This window comes from Muscardinus avellanarius, assembly GCF_963383645.1.
Source record: "Muscardinus avellanarius genome assembly, chromosome: 2".
Taxonomy (NCBI): domain Eukaryota; kingdom Metazoa; phylum Chordata; class Mammalia; order Rodentia; family Gliridae; genus Muscardinus; species Muscardinus avellanarius.
This window is the reverse complement of record NC_137787.1, coordinates 83,681,066-83,701,838: the sequence shown is the minus strand read 5'-3', so window position 1 is coordinate 83,701,838 and position 20,773 is coordinate 83,681,066. Positions and strand designations below refer to the sequence as shown.

The following is a 20,773-nucleotide window of genomic DNA, read 5'->3' as shown; positions in this document are numbered from 1 at the left end:
AAATTTTAGGGGTGTCTGGGGCTGGAACCCAGGGGCATTCTACCTCTAAGCAACACCCCTTGCCCTATTTTTTATTCTTTATTTTGAAATAGGGTCTCACTAAGTTGCTATTCGCTGAGGCTCTCCATGAACTGTGATCCTCCGGTCTCAGCGTACTGAATGCTGGATTACAAGCGTGCGCCACCAAGCCCGGCTTGCGTCTTGAAATTTGAATGTGTATATGCTATTCATTATTTTCTTAAGTTCAACATTCCTAAGACTTTACATGTCTGTTTATCTATTTTTTTTTTGTGGTACTGGAAATGAAACCCAGGAGCTTTCTACCTCCAGGCTATACTCCCTGACCTACTTTATATTTTTATTTGGAAACAGGGTATCACTAAGTTGCCAGAGCCTCACTAAGTAGCTATGTGATCCTCCTATCTCAGCCTCCCAAATACTGGGATCACAAGCATGCGCCAGCTTACATATCTGTTTTGTTTTGCAGGTAATGTGCCTTTTGTCTCCCTGTTAAATTATGAACTTTCTAAGAGTATATATTAAGTGGATAAATGAATAAAAATGTGGCCATATTTTGTTTCATTCAGATAAATAATTTCTAAACAATTTTTTTCTTTTATTAGACCTTGCATCGAAGTGGGAGTTTCATCAATTCTTTGTTACAGCTGGAAGAACTGGGATTTCGTAGTGGAGCACCCATGATTAAAAAAATAGCTTTTATTGCTTGGAAGAGCCTAATAGATAATTTCGCTTTAAATCCAGGTATATACATTATTTAAAGTATTTTATGTCTTTGTTTTCTAATTTGACTTCGTATTAAAACTTACTATCAACTTTTTAAGGGAACAAAAATAAATTTGTAGTGAAAATAGAATTTAAAGAAACATGATTGAATATACTCTTAGCCGGGAGTATTTGATGCACATTTGTAATCCTAGTACTAAGGAAGCTGAGATGAGGATCACAGTTTCACAGGCAGCCTTAGCTACTTAGTTGGACCCTTGGAAACTTAGTGACCCTGTTTCAAAATAAGAAATAAAATAAGGTTGAGGGTGTAGCTAGAGGTACACTGCCCCTGGGTTCAATCCCCAGTACAGCACACATGCAAAGTCCTAATAAAATTAAAGTTATTCTAAAAACTGAACAGAGTGCAAACATCTGTGGTTTTCTAGCACTGGTGTATATAATTCACGTCTCTGTGTTTGTGTGTGGTAGCAGGGCTTGAACCCTTGGATATTCTGCCTCTGAGCCCAACTCTTTTATTTACTTTTTTGTTTGAACCAGTGGAGTGAGTGTGTGTGTGTGTGTGTGTGTGTGTGTGTGTGTGTGTGTGTGGTTTTGGGGGGTGGAACCCAGGGGCTTTCTACCTCCAGGCTATATTCCCAGACCTAGTTTATATTTTATTTGGAAATAGGGTCTCACTAAGTTATTGAGAGCCTCACTAAGTAGCTGAGGCTGGCTTTGAACCTGTGCGATGCTCCTATCTCAGCCTCCCAAGCCCTGGGATTACAAGTGTGAGCCATCATGTCCAGCTTGACTGTGTCTTTTAAAACTATGTCTTGAATCTAAATCTGTTTAGATGTATACAAAATATAATCAGTGGCCTTGACAGTAATGATGATGGAATAAATTACTGGTTCGCTAAAGAAAATGGTAGTCCTTTTGGATATAATGTGTAAATGTGTCTCTATTTCTTTGTCAAATGGAGATAATAAATTGCTAAAATAGCACTCTTTCTCACTTTTAGCATTCTGCACTGGATAATGTGTTGCTTGGGGCTTTCTGGTGTGCTCTAAGAAGTTTGGCAGCAAGCTAGGTTTCAACCCACTTGATACCAGAAACATCCCTCTAATTGTGATAACCAAAAATGTAGATATTATCAAGTTTCTCTGGTGTAATATCATCCTTGTCTCACAGAATCCAATAAATATTGCCTATTCATATTCAGTAGTTTTAGTTCCTTTATCCTGAAGTTTGTAAAGGACCAAGAACAGCATAAGGATTTATTTTAATTTTTTCCCCACCAATTCTCTTTTGGAAAATGGGACTTTGCCTTCTTATTTTAAAAATTTAATCTTAATTTGTATTTACCTGTGTTCTTGTTTTCTTTTAAGATATACTATGTAGTGCAAAAAGACTCAAGTTGTTAATGCAGCCTTTGAGTTCCATCCATGTAAGGACAGAAACTCTAGCATTAACAAAACTAGAAGTCTGGTGGTATTTACTGATGAGACTTGGACCTCATCTACCTGCTAATTTTGAACAGGTAACATTACAAGTATTAATATATGTGATATTTTTAAATTAATGTTCTAAAATTTTTACCAGTCTGATCCTTTAGTGTTATTTTTGCTGTGTATTAATAGATTATAGTATATGAAAAATAAAGATTTTTTTTCCCTAGCTTAGAACTTGTGTTTAAGCCGGGCATGGTGATGCATGTTTGTAATCCTAGCATTTCAGAGGCTGAGACCCGGAGGATCGCAGTTCGCGGACAGCCTCAGCTATTTAGTGAGGCCTTCTGCAACTCAGACCTGGTTTCAAAATAAAGAATAAAAAATAGGGCAGGAGGTGTAGATTGGAGGTAGAATGCCCCTGGGTTCCATCCCCAGACCCGCAAAAAAAAACCCCACAAAAACTTGAGCTTTTTTTTTTTTCCAGAGGGTATTGTATTCTCAAATGGCCTGAAATGGAGCCTTTTCAATCAGTAAATTGAGAAATACTTATCCTTACTGTAGAAACATTAACTTTTTATTTTTTGTGGTACTGGGGATGGAATCCAGAGGCATTCTACCTCCAGGCTACAACCCAGCCCTATTTTATCATTTATTTGGAAGTCTCACTAAGTTGCTGAGCTGGCTTCTAACCTGTGTGATCCTCCTGTCTCAGCCTCCCAAATCCTGGGATTACAAGCCTGTGCTAGCACGCCCAGCTCAAACATTAACTTCTAAAAGGACTTTTTTCCCCCAGAGGATTTAGTACATAACCAATCAGCTTTAATGAAATGCTAACCAGTGTTATACTGGGTAGAGGAAAAGTTGGATTATTTCTTCTTTCCTTTTTCTAGGTTATATTTAAGTTTAGAGAATTTTTTTTTTTTTTTTTTTTTTTTTTTTGTGGTACTGGGGATGGAACCCTTCTACCTCCAGGCTACACTTCCCAGACCTATTTTATATTTTTATTTGGAAACAGGGTTTCTTAAGCCAGCAAGGCTGGCTTCGAACCAGCCGATCCTGTGATCCTCCTGTCTCCGCCTCCCAAGGGCAGGGATTACAAGCATGCCCCACCACGCCTGGTGAATGATTTTACTAATCTGGGTTTTAAAGTCTTTTCCAACATTTAGATAACATTTATCTAAATTTCTTTTTTCAGTACTGGGGACTGCATCTTTAGCTCTTTTTATGTATGTATGTATTTAATTTTTTTTTTTGCGGTACTGGGGATGGAACCCAGGGGCATTCTACCTCCAAGCTACACCCCCTGCTCTATTTTGTATTCTTTATTTTGAAATAGGGTCTCACTAAGTTGCAGAGAGCCTCACTAAATAGCTGAGGCTCTCTGTGAACCGCGATCCTGAGGTCTCAGCCTCCCAAACACTGGGATTACAAGCATGTGACACCACTCCCAGCTAGCACTTTTTATTTAGGACAGTCATGCTCAATTGCCTAAGAGGGCCTGGAATTTTTTGCTTCTGCTTCAGTCTCTTGAGGCTGAGATTAAGATGTGTACCACTTGCCCAGCCTAAACTTTTTTTACTTCTTTTTGTTCAATTTTTGGGGGTGGTCTGAGGATGGAACCCAATGGCGTTGGACCTGTGAGTCACACACCCTTCCCTATTTTTTATTCTTTATTTTGAAACTGGGTCTCACTGAGTTACAGAGGGCCTCACTAATTACCTCAGGCCATCCGAGAACCACGATCCAGAGGCGACCCTCTGGTCGCAGCCTCCCGAATGGCGGGATTACAAGCCTACACCACTACGCCTGGCCCAATCTTTTTTTTTTTTTTTTTTTTTTATGGACTGGCCGTGAACTGTGATCCTCCTGTCTCAGCCTCCCAAATGTAGGGATTACAAGCACACACCACTAAACTTGACTTCCTATTCTTTATTTTTTTGTGTGTGGTACTGGGGGTAGAACCCAGGGGCTTTTCTACCTCTGGGCTATATTTCCAGGCCTATTTTATACTTTATTTGGAAATAGGGTCTCACTAAGTTGCTAACAGCCTCACTCAGTAGCTAAGGCTGGCTTCGAACCTGAGCGATCCTCCTGTCTCAGCCTCCCAAGCGCTGGGATTACAAGCATATGCCACTACTCCTGGCTTTATTTTCTATTTTGAAATCGGGTCTCTAAATTAAGTAGCTGAGGTTGTTTGCAAAGCTGATTCTCCTGTCTCAGCCTCCCAAGTACAGGATTATAAGCATGTGCCCCCATGCCTGGCTCAAAACGTTTATTTTCAAAGTTTTTCATATTTTCATACTAGCAGTAGCAGAAGAATTAGAATTGCTTCTTAAGGAAATTTAGGTTTTGGAAGACTTTTATGACAGTTGTACAGTTTATAAAGACTTTTTGTTTTCACCCCAATAGGTTTGTGTGCCTCTAATTCAAAGCACAATAAGTATTGATTCTAATGTTTCACTTCAAGGCAATTCATCTCGTGTAACCACTTCTCCAGGTTTAAGTCCAATGACTCCTGTACACAAAGGTAAGAAGTAGATGTCTTTTTTCTTATTTGAAAAGGCTTTGAATGAAAGTGTTTTTGCTTATTAATCATAAAGTGAAGTACTTATCATTTTTGGATCCTATATAAAAAAATCCAGTATTCTTTTTTTGTTACTGATTACTATTTTAAGTGTATTGTTGTGACTGGAAAAGATGCCTGCTTTTTGTACTACTTAATAGGAAATGTTTTGCAAACAACTCATAATGGCTAATATAAAACAACATAGAAAAATTTTGTGCTTGTTTTCACACTAGAATCTTAGAGCTTTTATTAAAAACAGGTCTGCCGGGTATGGTGGCACATGCTTGTGATCTCAGCATTTGGGAGGTAGAGACCTGAGGATTGAGGGTTGCGGACAGCCTTAGCTACTTAGCGAAGCTCTTTGCAACTCAGTGAGACCCTTTTGCAAAAGTAAAAGACTAAAAGTGTGGCTGGGGTGTAGCTTGGAGGTAGCATGTCTCTGGGTTCCAAACCCAGTATTGATTAAAAAAAAAAAAATACAGGTCTAGCAGAGCACAGTGGCACATGACTAATCCTAGTACTTGAGGGTATGACAAGATCACAGGTTCAAGGCCAGGCTCAGAAACTTTCTGAGACCTTCAGCAACTTAGTGGGACCGTGTTTCAAAAATAAAAGCTGAATGTGGTGGCACATGTCTATAATCTCAGTACTTGGGAGGCTGAGACAGAAGGATCATAGGTATAGTTACTTAGTCTCTCTGCACCATAGTGAGATCCTATTTCAAAATAAAGAATAAAAATTAAGGCTGGGGATGTACCTCAGGGATAGAATGCCCCTGGATTCAATCTCTAGTACTGCTAAAAAAAAAAAATAATTGTTATTATTACTTAAAAACCTAAAAAACCAGAAGGGGAGGGGGCATAGTTGAAGGTTCAGTCCTCAACACCGACACACACACACACACCACCACCACCCCAGCATGGTGGCTTACTACTGAGATAAGACCGGAGGATTGCAGGTTCAAGGCCAGCCTCAAGAATTTAGGGAAACTATCAGCATAGGGCTGGGACTGTAGCTCAGGTAAAATCCTCCTGGGATCAACCTCCAGTACCACAAAGATAGATAAAAGAAATATATGCATTTGGGTAGCTAATGTGAAATAATCTTGTATAACTTGACCTGTCTTTCTTTTATTTTTAAGGTACTTCTCCATATGGAGTTCCTGGAACTCCACGCATGAATTTGAGTTCAAATTTAGGTGGAATGGCCACAATTCCTTCCATTCAACTTTTGGGACTTGAAATGTTGCTTCATTTTTTGTTGGGTCCAGAAGTACTGAATTTTGCTAAGCAACACAAACTTATATTGAACTTAGGTATTTGTTTTTAAAATAATTTTATTTATTAAAGCTCAGTGTGTTGGGGCAATGAGATACTTTTTCATTGCCCAATCATAATTCTATAATGATGTATGAAATAAGTGCAAATTGTTTTAATAAAAATATCAGTTTAGACCATCAAAAATTTTATATTGGGAAATGTATTTTATAAATTTTTATTTTGCATAATTGTCTTTTATTCTTTTTTTTTTTTTTTAGAGCCACTTGAACATCCGCTAATCAGTAGCCCATCTTTCTTTTCCAAACATGCACATACACTTATCTCTGCAGTTCATGATAGCTTTGTTTCAGTTGGAAGAGATGCTTCTGGTAAATATTTAGAAATATTTTTAGTATTCATAAGTGTTTTATAGAACAGTAAAATAGTAATTATTTTGTTGATGCCACTTATTTACCAGATTAGTCACCAGAAACTTAATCCATTTAATCCCCAAAACAACTTCTGTGTTAGTCCATTTTATAAGTGAGAAAACTTTATCATACAGAAATGTAAATATCTTGTGTAAATTCATAAATGGTAGAGCTTTGCTTCATGTTTAGATTCTAAATTTAAACCCCTGTATTCATAGTTTTATCAAATAATGAAGAAAAGAAATTTCTAATTGAAATTATTTTGCTGCAGAGTAACTCATGGCTATAATCCCAGGTATTCCAGGAAGCTATTGTGGGAGGTTCTCAAGTTTAAGGCCATTTTTGGTAATTTAGTTAAAACCCATCTAAAAAAATCATAAGGAGCCTGATGCAGTGGCACGCACTTGTATTTATAGTACTTGGAGGCTGAGACAGGAGGATTACTTTAGGCAAGCCTTAGTAACTTAAGACCCTGCTTCAATATTAATGTATAAAGGGCTGGGAGTGTAACTTTGAAGTAGAATGCTTGTGGATTCAATCCCTAGTACCAGTGAAAATGGCATCGTTGTAAATGTATTTACAAGAGACTGGGCGTGGTGGGGCTCCCTTGTAATCCCAGGGTTTGGGAGGCTGAGATAGGAGGACCACACAGGTTTGAGGCCAGGTTCATATACTTAGTGAGGCACCCAGCAACTTAGTGAGACCCTGTTTCCAAATAAAGTAAAAAATAGGTCTGAGAGTATAGCCCAGAGGTAGAAAAGCCCGTGGGTTCCACCCCCCAGTACCACACACAAAAAATTAAATGCATTACAGAGATGAGTACCACTAACAGGTTACATTCAAGTTAAGTATTTTTCCGTTTATTTCTTTAGTATAAGGAAGGAAGGGGAAGGCTTTTACTATGTACTTCATTGGAAGTACTTATTTTGTTTGACAGATGCAGTTGTCAGCGCTATCTGGAAGGAGCTAATTAGCATGGTTAAGTCAGTTACTGAATCAGGTAAGCACTATTAATAATAGGATTTTTATATATCACCCAGTGAATTCCACATTAATATACAGTGCATTTATTTTTGGTTTAGTAAAATTATTAAAGAAATTTCATAGCTCTGTATTTATGCTTTTTGATAGGCAACAAAAAAGAAAGACCAGGTTCTGAAGTTTTGACTGTTCTACTAAAGTCTTTGGAAAGTATAGTGAAGTCAGAAGTGTTTCCTGTATCAAAAACACTGGTAAGCATACATAGAAGTTGGACTTTAAAAATGTCATATTTTAAGCTGGGCGTGGTGGTGCATGCTTGTAATCCCCGTTCTCGGAAGGCTTAGACAGGAGGATGGCACAGGTTCGAAGCCAGCCTCAGCTACTTAGTGAGGCTCTCAGCAACTTAGTGAGACCCTGTTTCCAAATAAAATATAAAATAAGTCTGAGAGTATAGACCAGAGGTAGAAAGCCTCTGGTTTCCACCCCCAGTACCACCAAAAGTCTTATTTGAAGCTAATTTTTTTGGGGGGAGGGGGGTACTGGGAATGTAATCCTTATACCTCTGGGCTACACTCCCAGACCTATTTTTTATGATTTTTGTTTGGAAGCAAGGGTCTCTTAAGCCAGTGAGGCTGGCTTCGAACCTGTACGATCCTCCTGTCTCCACCTCCTAAGCACGGGGATTACAAGCGTGTGCCACCATGCTCGGCCAAAACTAATTTTTATATTTATATTTTGAGATCAGGTTTGGGGACAAACTTTTTGCAGGGACACCGAGGATTGAACCCAAGGGCATTCTACCTCTGGGCTGTACCCCTATCCCTTTTAATTTTTTTAGCTTGAGACGGTGTCCCTACATTGCTACCGCTGGTCTCGAACCCACGATGCTCCTTTCGCAGCCTCCCAGGTACTGGGATTACAGGCATGCACCACCACACTGTGCCTTTTGTTTTTATTTTGGGACAGAATCTTAAATTACCACCCACTCTCTTTAAACCTGTGATCCTCCTGTCTCAGCCTTCCAAGTAGTGGGATTATAGGCATGCACCATTCCACCTGGCCGTTTCCTTTTTTAATGGTACTGGGGATGGAATCCAGGGGCTCGAGGATGGTAGGCAAGCATTCTACCAGTGAGCTATGCCGTCAGTCTTTATTTATTTTAAAATAAGTAGCCAATTTTGGCCTCAAATTTTTTGATCCTCTTGCCTCAACCCCCTGTTAAATGAACTCTTTAGCCAAGATAATTTTGGTATTAAAATATGCATATATCATCTGGGCGTGGTGGCTCACGCTTATAATCCCAGCATTCAGGAGGCTGAGACTTGGGGGATTGAGGTTTGCGGACAGCCTCAGCTACTTAGGCCCTCCACAACTTAATGAGATTCTGTTTCAAAATAAAGAATAAAAAAATATATAGGGCAGGGAGTGTAGCTTGGAGGTCAAATGCCCCTGGGTTCCATCTCCAGACCCACAACATAAATAAATAAAAATATGTGTATATTATTTTCACAATGCTATTGGTCAAGTGCCTCGCTTATGCTAGGAAAACATTTTACCACTCATTATACCCCTGCCCTTAAGTATATTTTCTCAAAGATACATAGTAGGGGAGGAAAAAGTGAATTGTATTTAATTTTTGTAATAGCTACCCAAAATAAGTTGCATATTGAGCAAATAATACCCTTATTTGGATTCTGTATGTATGTCCTTTATGTTCTGTGGCAAGTAAATGTACAATGGCACTTTAACATAGTAGTTAATAGCCAGGGCTTTGGGCCAATTTGGTTTAATCTCCATCCAGCTCTTTAGTAACTGAGTAAATTTGGGCAATTTTATCTTCTCCCTTGGAGTCACTGGTGCATTTGCAGAGGGAATGTTGTAGTAGTTGATGATTAAATGAGTTGATACATGCTAAACACTGTGGGTCAGGCACAAAATAAATGCAATCAGTATTAGCATGTTTCAAAGAAGAATATGTAAAACCATGTTTTCAGTAACTCTGTGTGTGTGGGGGGGGGGTTCTGGGGGTGGAACCCTGAGGCTTTCTACCTCTGGGCTATACTCCCAGACCTATTTTATATTTTATTTGGAAACAGGATCTCACTAAGTTGCTAAGAGCCTCACCACCACACCCGGCTAGTAACTTAACTCTTTATTATACCCTCATGGTACATAGTTTGTTTTAATACTAGTATATATAGTAAGAGTAATTTGGTAGGCCCAGTCATATTTGAGTTAGCAATTTGAAACCCATTTAGCAATTCTTTGAAATACTATCTTTCAACATTATTCAGCATATTATTCAATATGAGTTTTAACAGTACTACAAATAGGAATAGCTTAAAAGTTAATTTTTAGAAAAATAGTAGAGCTGGGTGTGTTGGTGCACGTTTTTAATCCCTGTGCTTGGGAGGCGGAGACAGGAGGATTGCGCAGGTTCAAAGCCAGCCTTGCTGGCTTGAGACCCTGTTTCCAAAAATAAAAATATAAAAGTAGGTCTGGGAGTGTAGCCTGGAGGTAGAAGGGTTCCATCCCCGGTACCACCAAAAAAAGAAAAATAGTAGAATAAATAAATTATAGACATTCATTCACATAGTATTATGTATATATTATGTGAACATTCCACAAGATAAAATGAAACTTACAACGTTTAATATCATTAATGATTTACACATTTAATAAATTATTAAATATCATTAGTGGTTTAAAATATTTTATGTATGTGGCTGGAATGTAGTGGTAGAATGTGGGCTCAGTCCCCAGTACCACAAAACAAACCAAAAAAGAGAAAGAAAAGGAAGGATGTGTATAATCAGACCAGGAGGATACTTCTCTGCATTTGCACATATGGACATTTGGAAGTTCTGGGAAAATAAACTCCCAACTGGAAGCATTTAGTATTGGTAAAGTGCTTTCCATGTTTCTGTATTTGAACTTTTAAAGCTATTGTAAATACATATGTGGTATTGAATTTGTTACAATAAAGAATGAGCCTTAGCCGGGCGTGATGGCACACCCTTGTAATCCCAGCATTTGGGAGACTGAGAGCTGAGGATCACGGTTTGCGGACAGCGTGAGGCCCTCAGCAACTCAGTGAGACCCTGTTTCAAAATAAAGAATAATTAAAAAAAAAAATGGGCAGGGTGTGTAGCTTGGAGGTCAAATGCCTCTGGGTTCCATCCCTAGTCCTGCCCCCCTAAAATAAAATAAAAAGAGAACCTTACTTTTTTATTAAATTGTTGGGGGAAAAGTTGGCTTTTACTAAATGAAATGACTTTGTAGTACTGGGGATCCCCACTTGGGGCCTCACCTATGCTAGGCAAGTTCTTTATTGCTGAGCTACATCTGCAACCCATCCAGTGACATTTTCTTGACTAATGATTGTAACCTTTTGTTTTTCCTAGGTCCTCATGGAAATTACAATTAAAGGACTTCCTCAGAAAGTATTAGGTTCACCAGCATATCAGGTTGCTAATATGGATATTCTTAATGCAAGTATCTTAAATGTAATGATACAATAAAGATTGGACACAAAAAGTTCTATGATGGTTCTTTTTCTTAAGGTGATGCTGAGATTGTAAAGTTCTGAGAATATTGGGAATATATTCACCAAGTTAAAAAATGGATAGACAAATTATAAGTTAATATAAAGAATTAAATATAGTATTATACCAACAGATAAAATATTTTCCTAGATTAAATAATGGATTCAAGAAGGAACATTTTCTATTGGTTTACTGGTAATAGCATTGGTTACTGTTATCAGTTCAGTAGGTTTAGGAATATTAGCTTAATATTTTGAAATGTTCTTAATGTCTGCCTGATAGAGGAGGAAGTCTTGGAACTGTTAGGTTGATACCCTTTTTATGTCTTGAATCTCACCAGTTTATTTCTCTTGTGAATGAAAGAACTCCAATTAGAATATGATAATACTAATTCTTATTTGTAGTTTTTTCAAATAAAGTTGCTTTCATAGTTGTCATATCCTTGACTTCATTCTCTTTTTTTTTTTCCAGGGTACTCCAGCTTTGTTCTTAATTCAGTTAATTTTTAACAATAATCTTCTGGAATGTGTATCCGATGAAAGGTAGTAAGTTTGTACTTTAAATAACCTGGGGGCTGGGTATTCAACTCTGTGGGAGAGTGATTGCCTAACATGCTCGAGGCCCTGTATTCAATCCCTAGCACCACAAAAACATAAATAAGTAACCTTCACTGGGCATGGTCAGGCATGCCAGTAATCACAGTCCTTGGGAGGCTGAGACAGGAGGATCATAAGTTTGAGGACATCTTCAACAAGTAGTGAGACTATCAACAACCTAGCTACACTTTATTTCAAAATAAAATAAAAAATAAGGCTGTGAGTATAGGTCAGGTTGAATGCTCTGGGTTCAGTCCTCCTTACCAAAAAAAAAAATAACCTGTAAATTTGTTATTTTGGGGATGCTTATTTAATAAGTGAGACTCTTTTATTTTATTTTTTGTTTGTGTGGTACTAGCAATGGAACCCTTGTACCTCCGGGCTACACTCCCAGACCTATTTTATATATTATTTGGAAACAGGGTCTCTTAAGCCAGTGAGGCTGGCTTCGATCCTGTGTGATCCGCCTGTCTCTGACTTCCAAGCTGGGGTGGAAGGGGATTATAAGCGTGTGCTACCATGCTTTGCTACCTATTTATTTTATATTTTATTTGGAAATAGAGTCTCACTAAGTTGCTGAGAATCTCACTAAGCAGCTGAGGCTGGCTTCTAACCTGTGCAATCCTCCTAAGCATGGGGATTACAAGCGTGCACCACCACACCCGGCAGTACTTTATAAGTTTTAAGGTTAAAAGCAAGAGCTGGGCGTGGTGGTGCACACTTGTAATGCCAATACTTGGGAGGCTGAAATGGCGGGCGGGGGCGGGGATCACAGATTTGAGGACTGTCTCAGCAAGTAGTGAGATTCTGATTAACCTAATGAGACTGTTTTCAAATAAAAGTAAAATAGGGCTGGGTGTAGCTCAGAGGTAGAGTTCCCCCTTAGGTTCAATCCCTAGTGCCACACATAGACACACACTCACAAATTAAAAGTCAGCCTAAGGCTTGGAATTTATCATTTCTTGAATTCTTGGCAGTTTGATAGTAATGTATGTACACTTGATATATTTCTGGAAATAGGACTGAATAATATTGTCATTTTTTTTTTTCAGGTTTTTTCTCAACCTGGAAACACTTGTAGGCTGTGTGCTTTCTGGTCCAACTTCACCACTAGCTTTTAGTGACTCTGTATTAAATGTTATTAATCAAAATGCAAAGGATTTGGAAAACAAGGAGCATCTCTGGAGAATGTGGAGTATCATAGTCACACCATTAACTGAAATGATTAATCAGGTATATTTTGTGTGCTGTTTATTTTTTCTTAAATTTAAAGACTGCCCCCCCCCCCATTCTTCTTGTTAGAGTAATTTAGAAAGTAGAGAATGAGAGAGAGAGAGAGAGAGAGAGAGAGAGTGTGTGTGTGTGTGTGTGTGTGTGTGTGTGTGTGTGTGTGTGTACACACACATACTGGGGATTGAACCCATAACATAGCATATCTAGTCTGGCATTCTACCACGGAGCTTTACTATTACTGATCTTGAACTTGCTGTCCTCCTGCCTGTGCCTTTCTAGTATTTGGGCTTAAAGACATGGCCCCAGCTAGAAGTTTGATTTTTTTAATAGAAGACATTAGATATTTTTTCTTGTCTAGTGGGTGAATTTTTTACTTTTTGGATTGATTTTTTTTTTCTTCTTCTTCATTGACATTCTCTTTTAACAGAAACAACTAATAGGGACTAAGCAGTTCTGTTTTCTCTAATTATAAAACTAAAAAAATCATGTATCATTGGTAAAAATTTTGCCTTGAGTCTCTTCTCTGGTTGTACTAATAGGGAGTAATGGTCATTTTCAATAGGCATGTATTCTGATGGTAAAGCCACAATACCTCAAAGCCACGAGTTCCCCTAAGTCAGTAATATGTTAAAAGTTGACTGTTTATTAATTTTTGTGGTGCTGGGGATGGAACCCAGGGGCATTTTACCTCTGAGCTACACCCCCCAGCCTGGTATTTTTTTTTCTTTATTTTGAAACAGGGTCTCTAAGTTGCAGAGTGCCTCATTACGTAGCTAAGGCTGGCCACAAACCCAGATCCTCCTGTCTCAGCCTCCAAGTACTGTGAATACAAGCGTATGCCACTATGCCTGGCTTATTCTTTACCTTTAAATACTGAAAAGGCATCAATAACTATCAATAGCATAGGGCACAGGCTCACTATTTATGGATGAATTTTCTGGGCTGTTTACTTTGTAAGTCAAATAAAACTGAAGTTTCTAGAATTTTATACATTATAGTGAAATAGGTTACTCCAACTAGCATACTATTAACCCATTTTGTGTTTAGAAAAAAAAGTGCAAGCTGGGCAAGGTGGCGCATGCTTGTAATCCCACCATTTGGGAGGCTGAGATGTGGGGATCAAGGTTCATGGACAGCCTCGGACACTTAGTGAGGCCCTCCGCAACTTAATGAGACCCCGTTTCGAAATGAATAAAATATTGTGCGGGGGGAGGGTGTAGCTTGGAGGTAGAATGCTCCTGGGGTCTATCCCCAGTAACGCAAAAAAAAAAAAAAAAAAGTGCAACTTACTACCACATTTATTTAATTTTAAATAAACTCTTTTGAGGCTGAAGTAGATCCCACTGCATCAGCTACAGTGTTTCTGCTTTGAGTGTATATAGTTGACAACTTATTTATAAGAATGTCAAACAGATTTGATCTTTGAAATCTGCCTTTTATTGACCAGCACATGTTCAAGAATTGTAGACAAAGTACAGGCACTGAAGCAAAAGTAAAAATCTTTAATCATAATAAGATGTATTCCCCCTTTGGTACTGGGCAAGGAACCCAGGGGCATTCTACCTCCAAACTACACCCCCAGCCCTATTTTTTTTGTTGTTGTTGTTGAAGATTTAAAGAAGTTTATTAAAAGGATAGAAATACAGAAGATAGTTACAGCCCCATGCCAGAATGGCATGGGGGGTGGTCCGAGCCAATTCACCACCTCAAGATACAGCAGGAGGACAGGACTTTTTATACCCATGACCTCCATCTTGTTTATGTAATTCTGACATAGTAAACATCTTCATAAGGTTCCTTCCTCAGCAAGGTGTGGCAAGGTGTCTCCTTTCATGAAGGTTGACCCCCCTCCTCCCATCCTAGCTAGCTTATCTAATCATGTAGATCTGTCTTTAGACAGAGAAAGTCCTAGTTCCCTCTCCTAATTACTTTTAGCTAAGTCAATCTTAAGTTTCAGTAGCTGTTTGCTTCCTGACCAAAGCCAAGCCTTTCTCCAGGTCTGCTATTTTGACAGTCATTTCTGAAATATATTTATTAATAATCAGAGCTTTCTCAAATCTTCCTAAGCCATTCCCAATACTGGTACATTCCCCCCTCTGTCTAGCCCTATTTTTTATTCTCTATTTTTGAAACAGGGTCTCACTGAGTTGCAAAGGTCCTCACTAAGTAGCTGAGGCTGTCTCTGAATAGCAATCCTCCTGTCTCAGCCTCCCTAATGTAGATTACAAGCTGAGCCACCACTCCTGGCTAGCATAATACTTTTTTGCATTATTAGTACAAAAGGACTTTCAGATTGTCATTATCAATATCTTTCATTTATATATTTACAAAACTCATTTAGGATTTAAGCAAGTTATCTCAGGGTAAATGCTACAGTGGCAAACACTGCCACTATCCAGTATTCTTGAAACAAAGAAGAAAGTTAAACATACTTCTTTAGAAGAAAGATAGCACATTATATTTCTAAATAGCTTCTCACTGAAGACTAGCAGGGGCTCTTTATAAGTTTTCACTTAAATGCTGTGTATTTATAGTAAAAGGTTTTGAGGAGTTGCATCTAGTATTCTTTTTAAGTACTTAAACTTAGTGCATTAGTTTCCCATGGTTTCTCAACAAATTACAACAAACTAGTTACTAAAAACAACCAAGGTTTATTTATTTGCATTTGCTTTTTTTGCTGGAGACTAAAGCAGGGCCAGACAAGTCTTCTATCACTCAGCTATTCCCCCAGCCAACAAGGAAGTAATTTATTTTTTCACAGTTGTAGAAGTCAGGAATGTAGGCTCAATCTGTTTGGTAGGTTTGCTTACTTTTGAATCGCTGAGGGAGAATTTGCTCCATTTCTTTTTTAACTTCTGGTGGTCCCTGACAGTCCTTGAAACTTTTTATATTGTACCATATGACTTCAGCCTCTGCCTCTATCTTTATGTGGTTTTCTTCAGTGTCCAAATTTTCTTCTTTATACCACTGATTGAATTCAGGATTACCCTACTGTAATATGACCTCATCTTAACCTAATTACATCAGCAAAGATTCCCAAATAGGATCATATTCAAAGGTACCAAGGAGTACGAGGGCAACATCTCTTGAATATGTTCTTGTGGGACACATTTCTATTATAAATCGACATGTTGCTTTGCAGGATTAATATTAAATGGTAATTTGTACCTTTTTGTTATTTTTATTTCAGACCAATGAAGTGAATCAAGGTGATGCCTTAGAACATAATTTTAGTGCCATCTATGGTGCATTGACTTTGCCAATCAACCATATTTTCTTAGTGCAGACATTTCCTGTGGTAAGGTCATATCAAAGTTTTATGTGTAAGAAATTTGTGTTTGTCTGAAAATACTGCCATTTTATTCTTTATATGAATTCCAACAATAATTATTCTTGAAATAAAACCTCATACCACTTATTAGCTTGGAGGAAAGGAAAATGAAGAGTGACGTTCCTTTTGACTTGTTAATTGCTCCTAGTGCAGTATTACTAAATCTCTTTAGTTAGAATTTTGGGATGATGTAGCAAGGTCTTATGACCATATGCCAGTGTCTTCCATGACATTTTAAGTACTTCACTGTTTTTTTAAAACCTTAAAGATAGATGGATTCTCTGATATTTATACATTCGCAAAAATGTTTTTTTTTTATTGTTATTAGGCTGCCATGAAGACTTTACTTAAAACTTGGTCAGAATTATATAGAGCCTTTGCGCGCTGTGCTGCTTTGGTGGCCACAGCTGAAGAGAATTTGTGCTGTGAAGAACTGTCTTCTAAGATAATGTCCAGTTTGGGAGATGAATCCCTTTCAGTAAGTGTCCTGATACTGGCATTTTTTTTTATTTATTTAAAGGATTCAAGTGAATGGGAATAACATTTTTGAACTATCATTTACTAATGCTCCTATTGTATGAGGCTAAGTTAATTCAGAAACTAAGTATAGACTTTCTGAAATAGTTTTGTGTCTTTGTGCTCTCAGGCCCATGTTTTGGGACCATTAAGAGTGAAGCTGTAGCCAGTGGTGGTGGTGCTCACTTGTAATCCCTGCATTTGGGAGGCTGAGACAGGAGGATTGCAGTTCTCAGACAGCCTCAGCTACTTAGGCCCTTTGCAACTCAGTGAGACCGTATTTCAAAATAAAGAATAAAAAATAGGGCTGGGGGTGTAGCTCAGAAGTAGAATACCCCAGGGTTCCTTCCACAGTACCACCAAAAAAAAAAGAGTGAATCTCTTTTGGGTGTGCCATACCCCCAGCCCTGTTTTTTTTTTTTTTTTTTTAGTTTGAAACAGGGTCTTATAAGGTTGCTGAAAGTCTCAATACTTGCTTAGGCTGCTCTTAATTGAACCTGTGATCTTCTGTTTTGGCCTCTCCAGTACTGGGATTATAGGTATGTGCCACCATGCTTGGCTGTTAGATCTTTAAAGTCATTCTGTTCGGAACTCTTTAGTCTGAAAAGTAGTCATCACTTGTTATCTGTGGGGATTAGTTTTAGGAAATGCCTAGGATACCAAAATCCCAGATGCTGAAGTTCTTCTATAAAACCACAGACCATTTGTATATAATGTTGCACATCTTCCTATATACTTTGTTTATATTTTACACTGGGGATGGGACCCAGGCACATTTTGCCTCTGAGCTACACCTCCCAGCCCTATTTTTTATTCTTTATTTTGAAACAGTGTCTCACTGAGTTGGAAAAGGCCTCCCTAATAAGTAGCTGAGGCTGTCTGTGAACCACAGTCCTATCTCAGCCTCCCAAATGCTGGAATTATAAGCATGTGCTACCACACCAAGCCTCCAAAAGTCTTTAAATCATCTAAATTACTTATACTTAATAAATGATAAGGAAAAGTGTATATGTTCATATAGACTCAGTTTCTTCTCCTGGAATAGTCATGCACTCAACTTAATGATGGAGATGCCTTCTGAGAAATGGATCTTAGGAAATTTCTTCCTGCGTATATTAATAGTACTTCCATAAATCTGGATGGGATAGGTCATACACTGGCCGTGGCTTCACCATGAGAATGTAATGATTTGTACTATTGACTACTACAAAATCACTAGATGATAGGACTGCTAAAATGTCACTAGGAGCCGGAGGTGGTGGCATCTACCTGTAATGCCAGTACTTCGGAGGCTGAGATAGGATCTCAAGTTCATGCCACCCCCCCCCCCTCAGCAACCTGGTAAGGCCCTCCACAACTTAGACCCTGTTTCAAAAAGAATGAGCTGGGTGTGGTGGTGCACACTTGTAATCCCAGTACTTTGGAAGCTGATAACAGGAGGATTGTAGGTTTATAGCCAGCTCCTCAGCAACTTGGTGAGGTCTTCTTCAACTTAGACCCTGTTTCAAAATAAAATAAGCTGGGTGTGGTACCTCACACTTGTAACCCTGGTACTTGGGAAGCTAAGACAGGAGGCTCGAAGATTCTTGGCCAGCCTCAGCAGTTTAGGCCCTCCACAACTAAGTGAGCCCCTGTTTCAAAATAAAAGAATTAAAATAGGGCTGAGTGTATAGCCCTAAGGTAGAAGGCCCATGGTTTCCATTCCCCAGTACCACAAAAAAAAAGATAAAAGAATAAAATAGGGCTAGAAGTGTAGCTCAGATGTAGAATGCCACTGGTTTCAGTTCCCAGTACTACAAAAGAAAAAAATGTCACTAGGGATTACTTTAGTTCCTTTATAATCTGTGTGTGTATGGAGGTGGGGTATTGAGGATTAAACCCAAGGGTATTCTACCTCCAAGATGTGCACCTTTAGCCCTATTTTTAGTTTTTATTTTTTCATTCTCTTCCTCCATATCCCTTTCTTTCGCATTTATTTATTTATTTATTTATTTGCCTGCCAGGGATTGAACCCAAGTGCATTCTTCCTCTAAGCTACACTCTCAGGATGATTTTATTTTTTATTTGAGGAATTTTTATTGTATTAAGGAATTTTGGTTTGTAGTTATTTACTGCTGCATATAATTCTGTGATTTTTCTTCACACGAGCTATTGTTTATTCATACAGATTATTTGTGCTATTTCTCCCCTACATTTTACTAATATCTAGCATGAATTTAAATGAGGATTAAAAGAAAATAAAAATATATTTTGTTAAATTTTTATTGTAAAAGATACTAACGAAATTTTCTATTCTATAAAAGCAAAACATAAATTGGGTATGGTGGTGTGCACCTATCTATAATCCCAGTATCTGGGAAGCTGAGACAGGAGGATTGCAGGTATGAAGACAGCCTCAGCAAGTAGTGAGACTCTCATCAACCTAATGAGACCCTGTTTCTTTTTTTCCTCCCCTGTTTAAAAATAAAACAACCGGGCATGCCTGGTAGCACCCATTTGTAATCCCAGTGTTTGGGAGGCTGAGACAGGAGCATCCAATTTCGTGGACAGCCTCAGCTATTTAGTGAAACCATTTGCAACTCAGACTTTGTTTCAAAATAAAGAATAAAGAATAAAAAATGGGGCTGGGGGTGTAACTTGGAGGTAGAATGCCCCGGGTAACATTCCCAGTACTGCAAAATAGGTAGGTAGGTAGGTAGGTGTGTAACTCAGAGGTAAAATGTTCCTGGGTTCAATTCCCAGTACTACAAAAACAAAGTAAAGTATGTAAGTTGTTTTTTGCTACATCTCCTCACCAGTGGTAACCACTATCAGAAGTTAGTTGTGTGTGTGTGGGGGGGGTGGAGGTACTGGGAATGGAACCCAGGGGCCTTCTACCTCCGGGCTAATCTCAGACCTATTTATTTTATATTTTATTTGGAGACAGGGTCTCTTAAACCAGCTAAGGCTGGCTTCGAACCTGCACGATCCTCCTGTCTCAGCCTCCCAAGCGCGGAGATTACAAGCATGCGCCACTACGCCCAGCAGAAGTTAGGTATTAATCTTTTAGTGTTTTAAGTGCATTTATTTATTCATACCTCTGCTTTAATTTTTTTTTTTTTTTTTTGATACTGGGGGTGGAATCCAGGGGCATTCTACCTCCGAGCCACACCCCCAACCCTTTTTATTCTTTATTTTCTGAAACAGTCTCTCACTGAGTTACAAAGGGCCTCACTAAGTAGCTGAGGCTGGGTTCGAACCTGCATGATCCTCCTGTCTCGGCCTCCCAAATGCTGGGATTACAAGTCTGCGCTACCATGCCCGGGTTGTTTTTAAATATTAACAATTCTGGCTATTGTATTTTGATATAATAGTGCTTGCAGTGTCTTAAAAATATAAATAAGTTTTTACTCATAAAACACTTTTATATAACATTGTTTTGTAGCACTTATAATTTTTTTTTGGGGGGGCGGGTCTGGGGATGGAACCCAGGGGCATTTGACCTCTGAGCTACACCCTCTGCTCTATTTTTTATTCTTTATTTTGAAACTGGGTCTCACTAAGTTGCCAAAGGGCTTCTCTAAGTAGCTGAGGCTGTCCTGCTAACCCCGATCCTCAGGCCTCAGCCTCCCAAATGCTAGGATTAAGAGAGTGCTCCACCTTGCCCAGCATTTGTAGCATTTACAATTTAAAGCCAATCTCAGCAAGGCTTGGTGGTGCACACCACCCAGCATCCCAGCATTTGAGAGGCTGAGACAGGAGGATAGTGGTTTGCAGACAGCCTCAGCTACTTAGTGAAGCCCTTTGCAACTCAGACCCTTTTTCAAAATAAAAAAATTAAAAATAGGGCTGTGGTTATAGCTCAGAGGTAAAATGCCCCTGGGCTCTATCCGTAGTACCACAAAAAAAGTAAAAAAATAAAAGCCAGTCTCCTCTCAGTCTCCCATAATGAGCTGCCTTTTTTGTCTAAGGGATCTTATCTATATTAGGTTTGTTGGATTTTATTTTATTTTACTTTTTGCTACTAGGGATTGAACCCAAAGGCATTCTACCGTCAAGCTACACCCCCAGCCCGAGCCCAATTTTATTTTTTATTTGGAAACTGGGTCTCACTAGGTGCTTGAGAGCCTCAATAAATTTGTCAAATCTGGCTTTGAAC

General features: G+C 38.6%; 1 protein-coding gene across 1 annotated transcript in view; it reads left to right on the top strand.

Annotated features, from left to right (window-relative positions):
* RIF1 (replication timing regulatory factor 1) overlaps positions 1-20,773 on the top strand; it is a gene marked incomplete at both ends in the record, with an annotated part of 76,619 nt that overhangs the window by 20,462 nt on the left and 35,384 nt on the right. The window contains 12 exons of the mRNA XM_080689771.1: positions 624-762; positions 2,115-2,266; positions 4,587-4,704; positions 5,885-6,058; positions 6,281-6,391; positions 7,371-7,433; positions 7,565-7,665; positions 10,819-10,920; positions 11,431-11,501; positions 12,608-12,788; positions 15,979-16,086; positions 16,448-16,597. Of these exons, the coding sequence (XP_080545897.1) occupies positions 624-762; positions 2,115-2,266; positions 4,587-4,704; positions 5,885-6,058; positions 6,281-6,391; positions 7,371-7,433; positions 7,565-7,665; positions 10,819-10,920; positions 11,431-11,501; positions 12,608-12,788; positions 15,979-16,086; positions 16,448-16,597 (1,470 nt within the window). The remainder of the gene's footprint in view (positions 1-623; positions 763-2,114; positions 2,267-4,586; positions 4,705-5,884; positions 6,059-6,280; positions 6,392-7,370; positions 7,434-7,564; positions 7,666-10,818; positions 10,921-11,430; positions 11,502-12,607; positions 12,789-15,978; positions 16,087-16,447; positions 16,598-20,773) is intronic.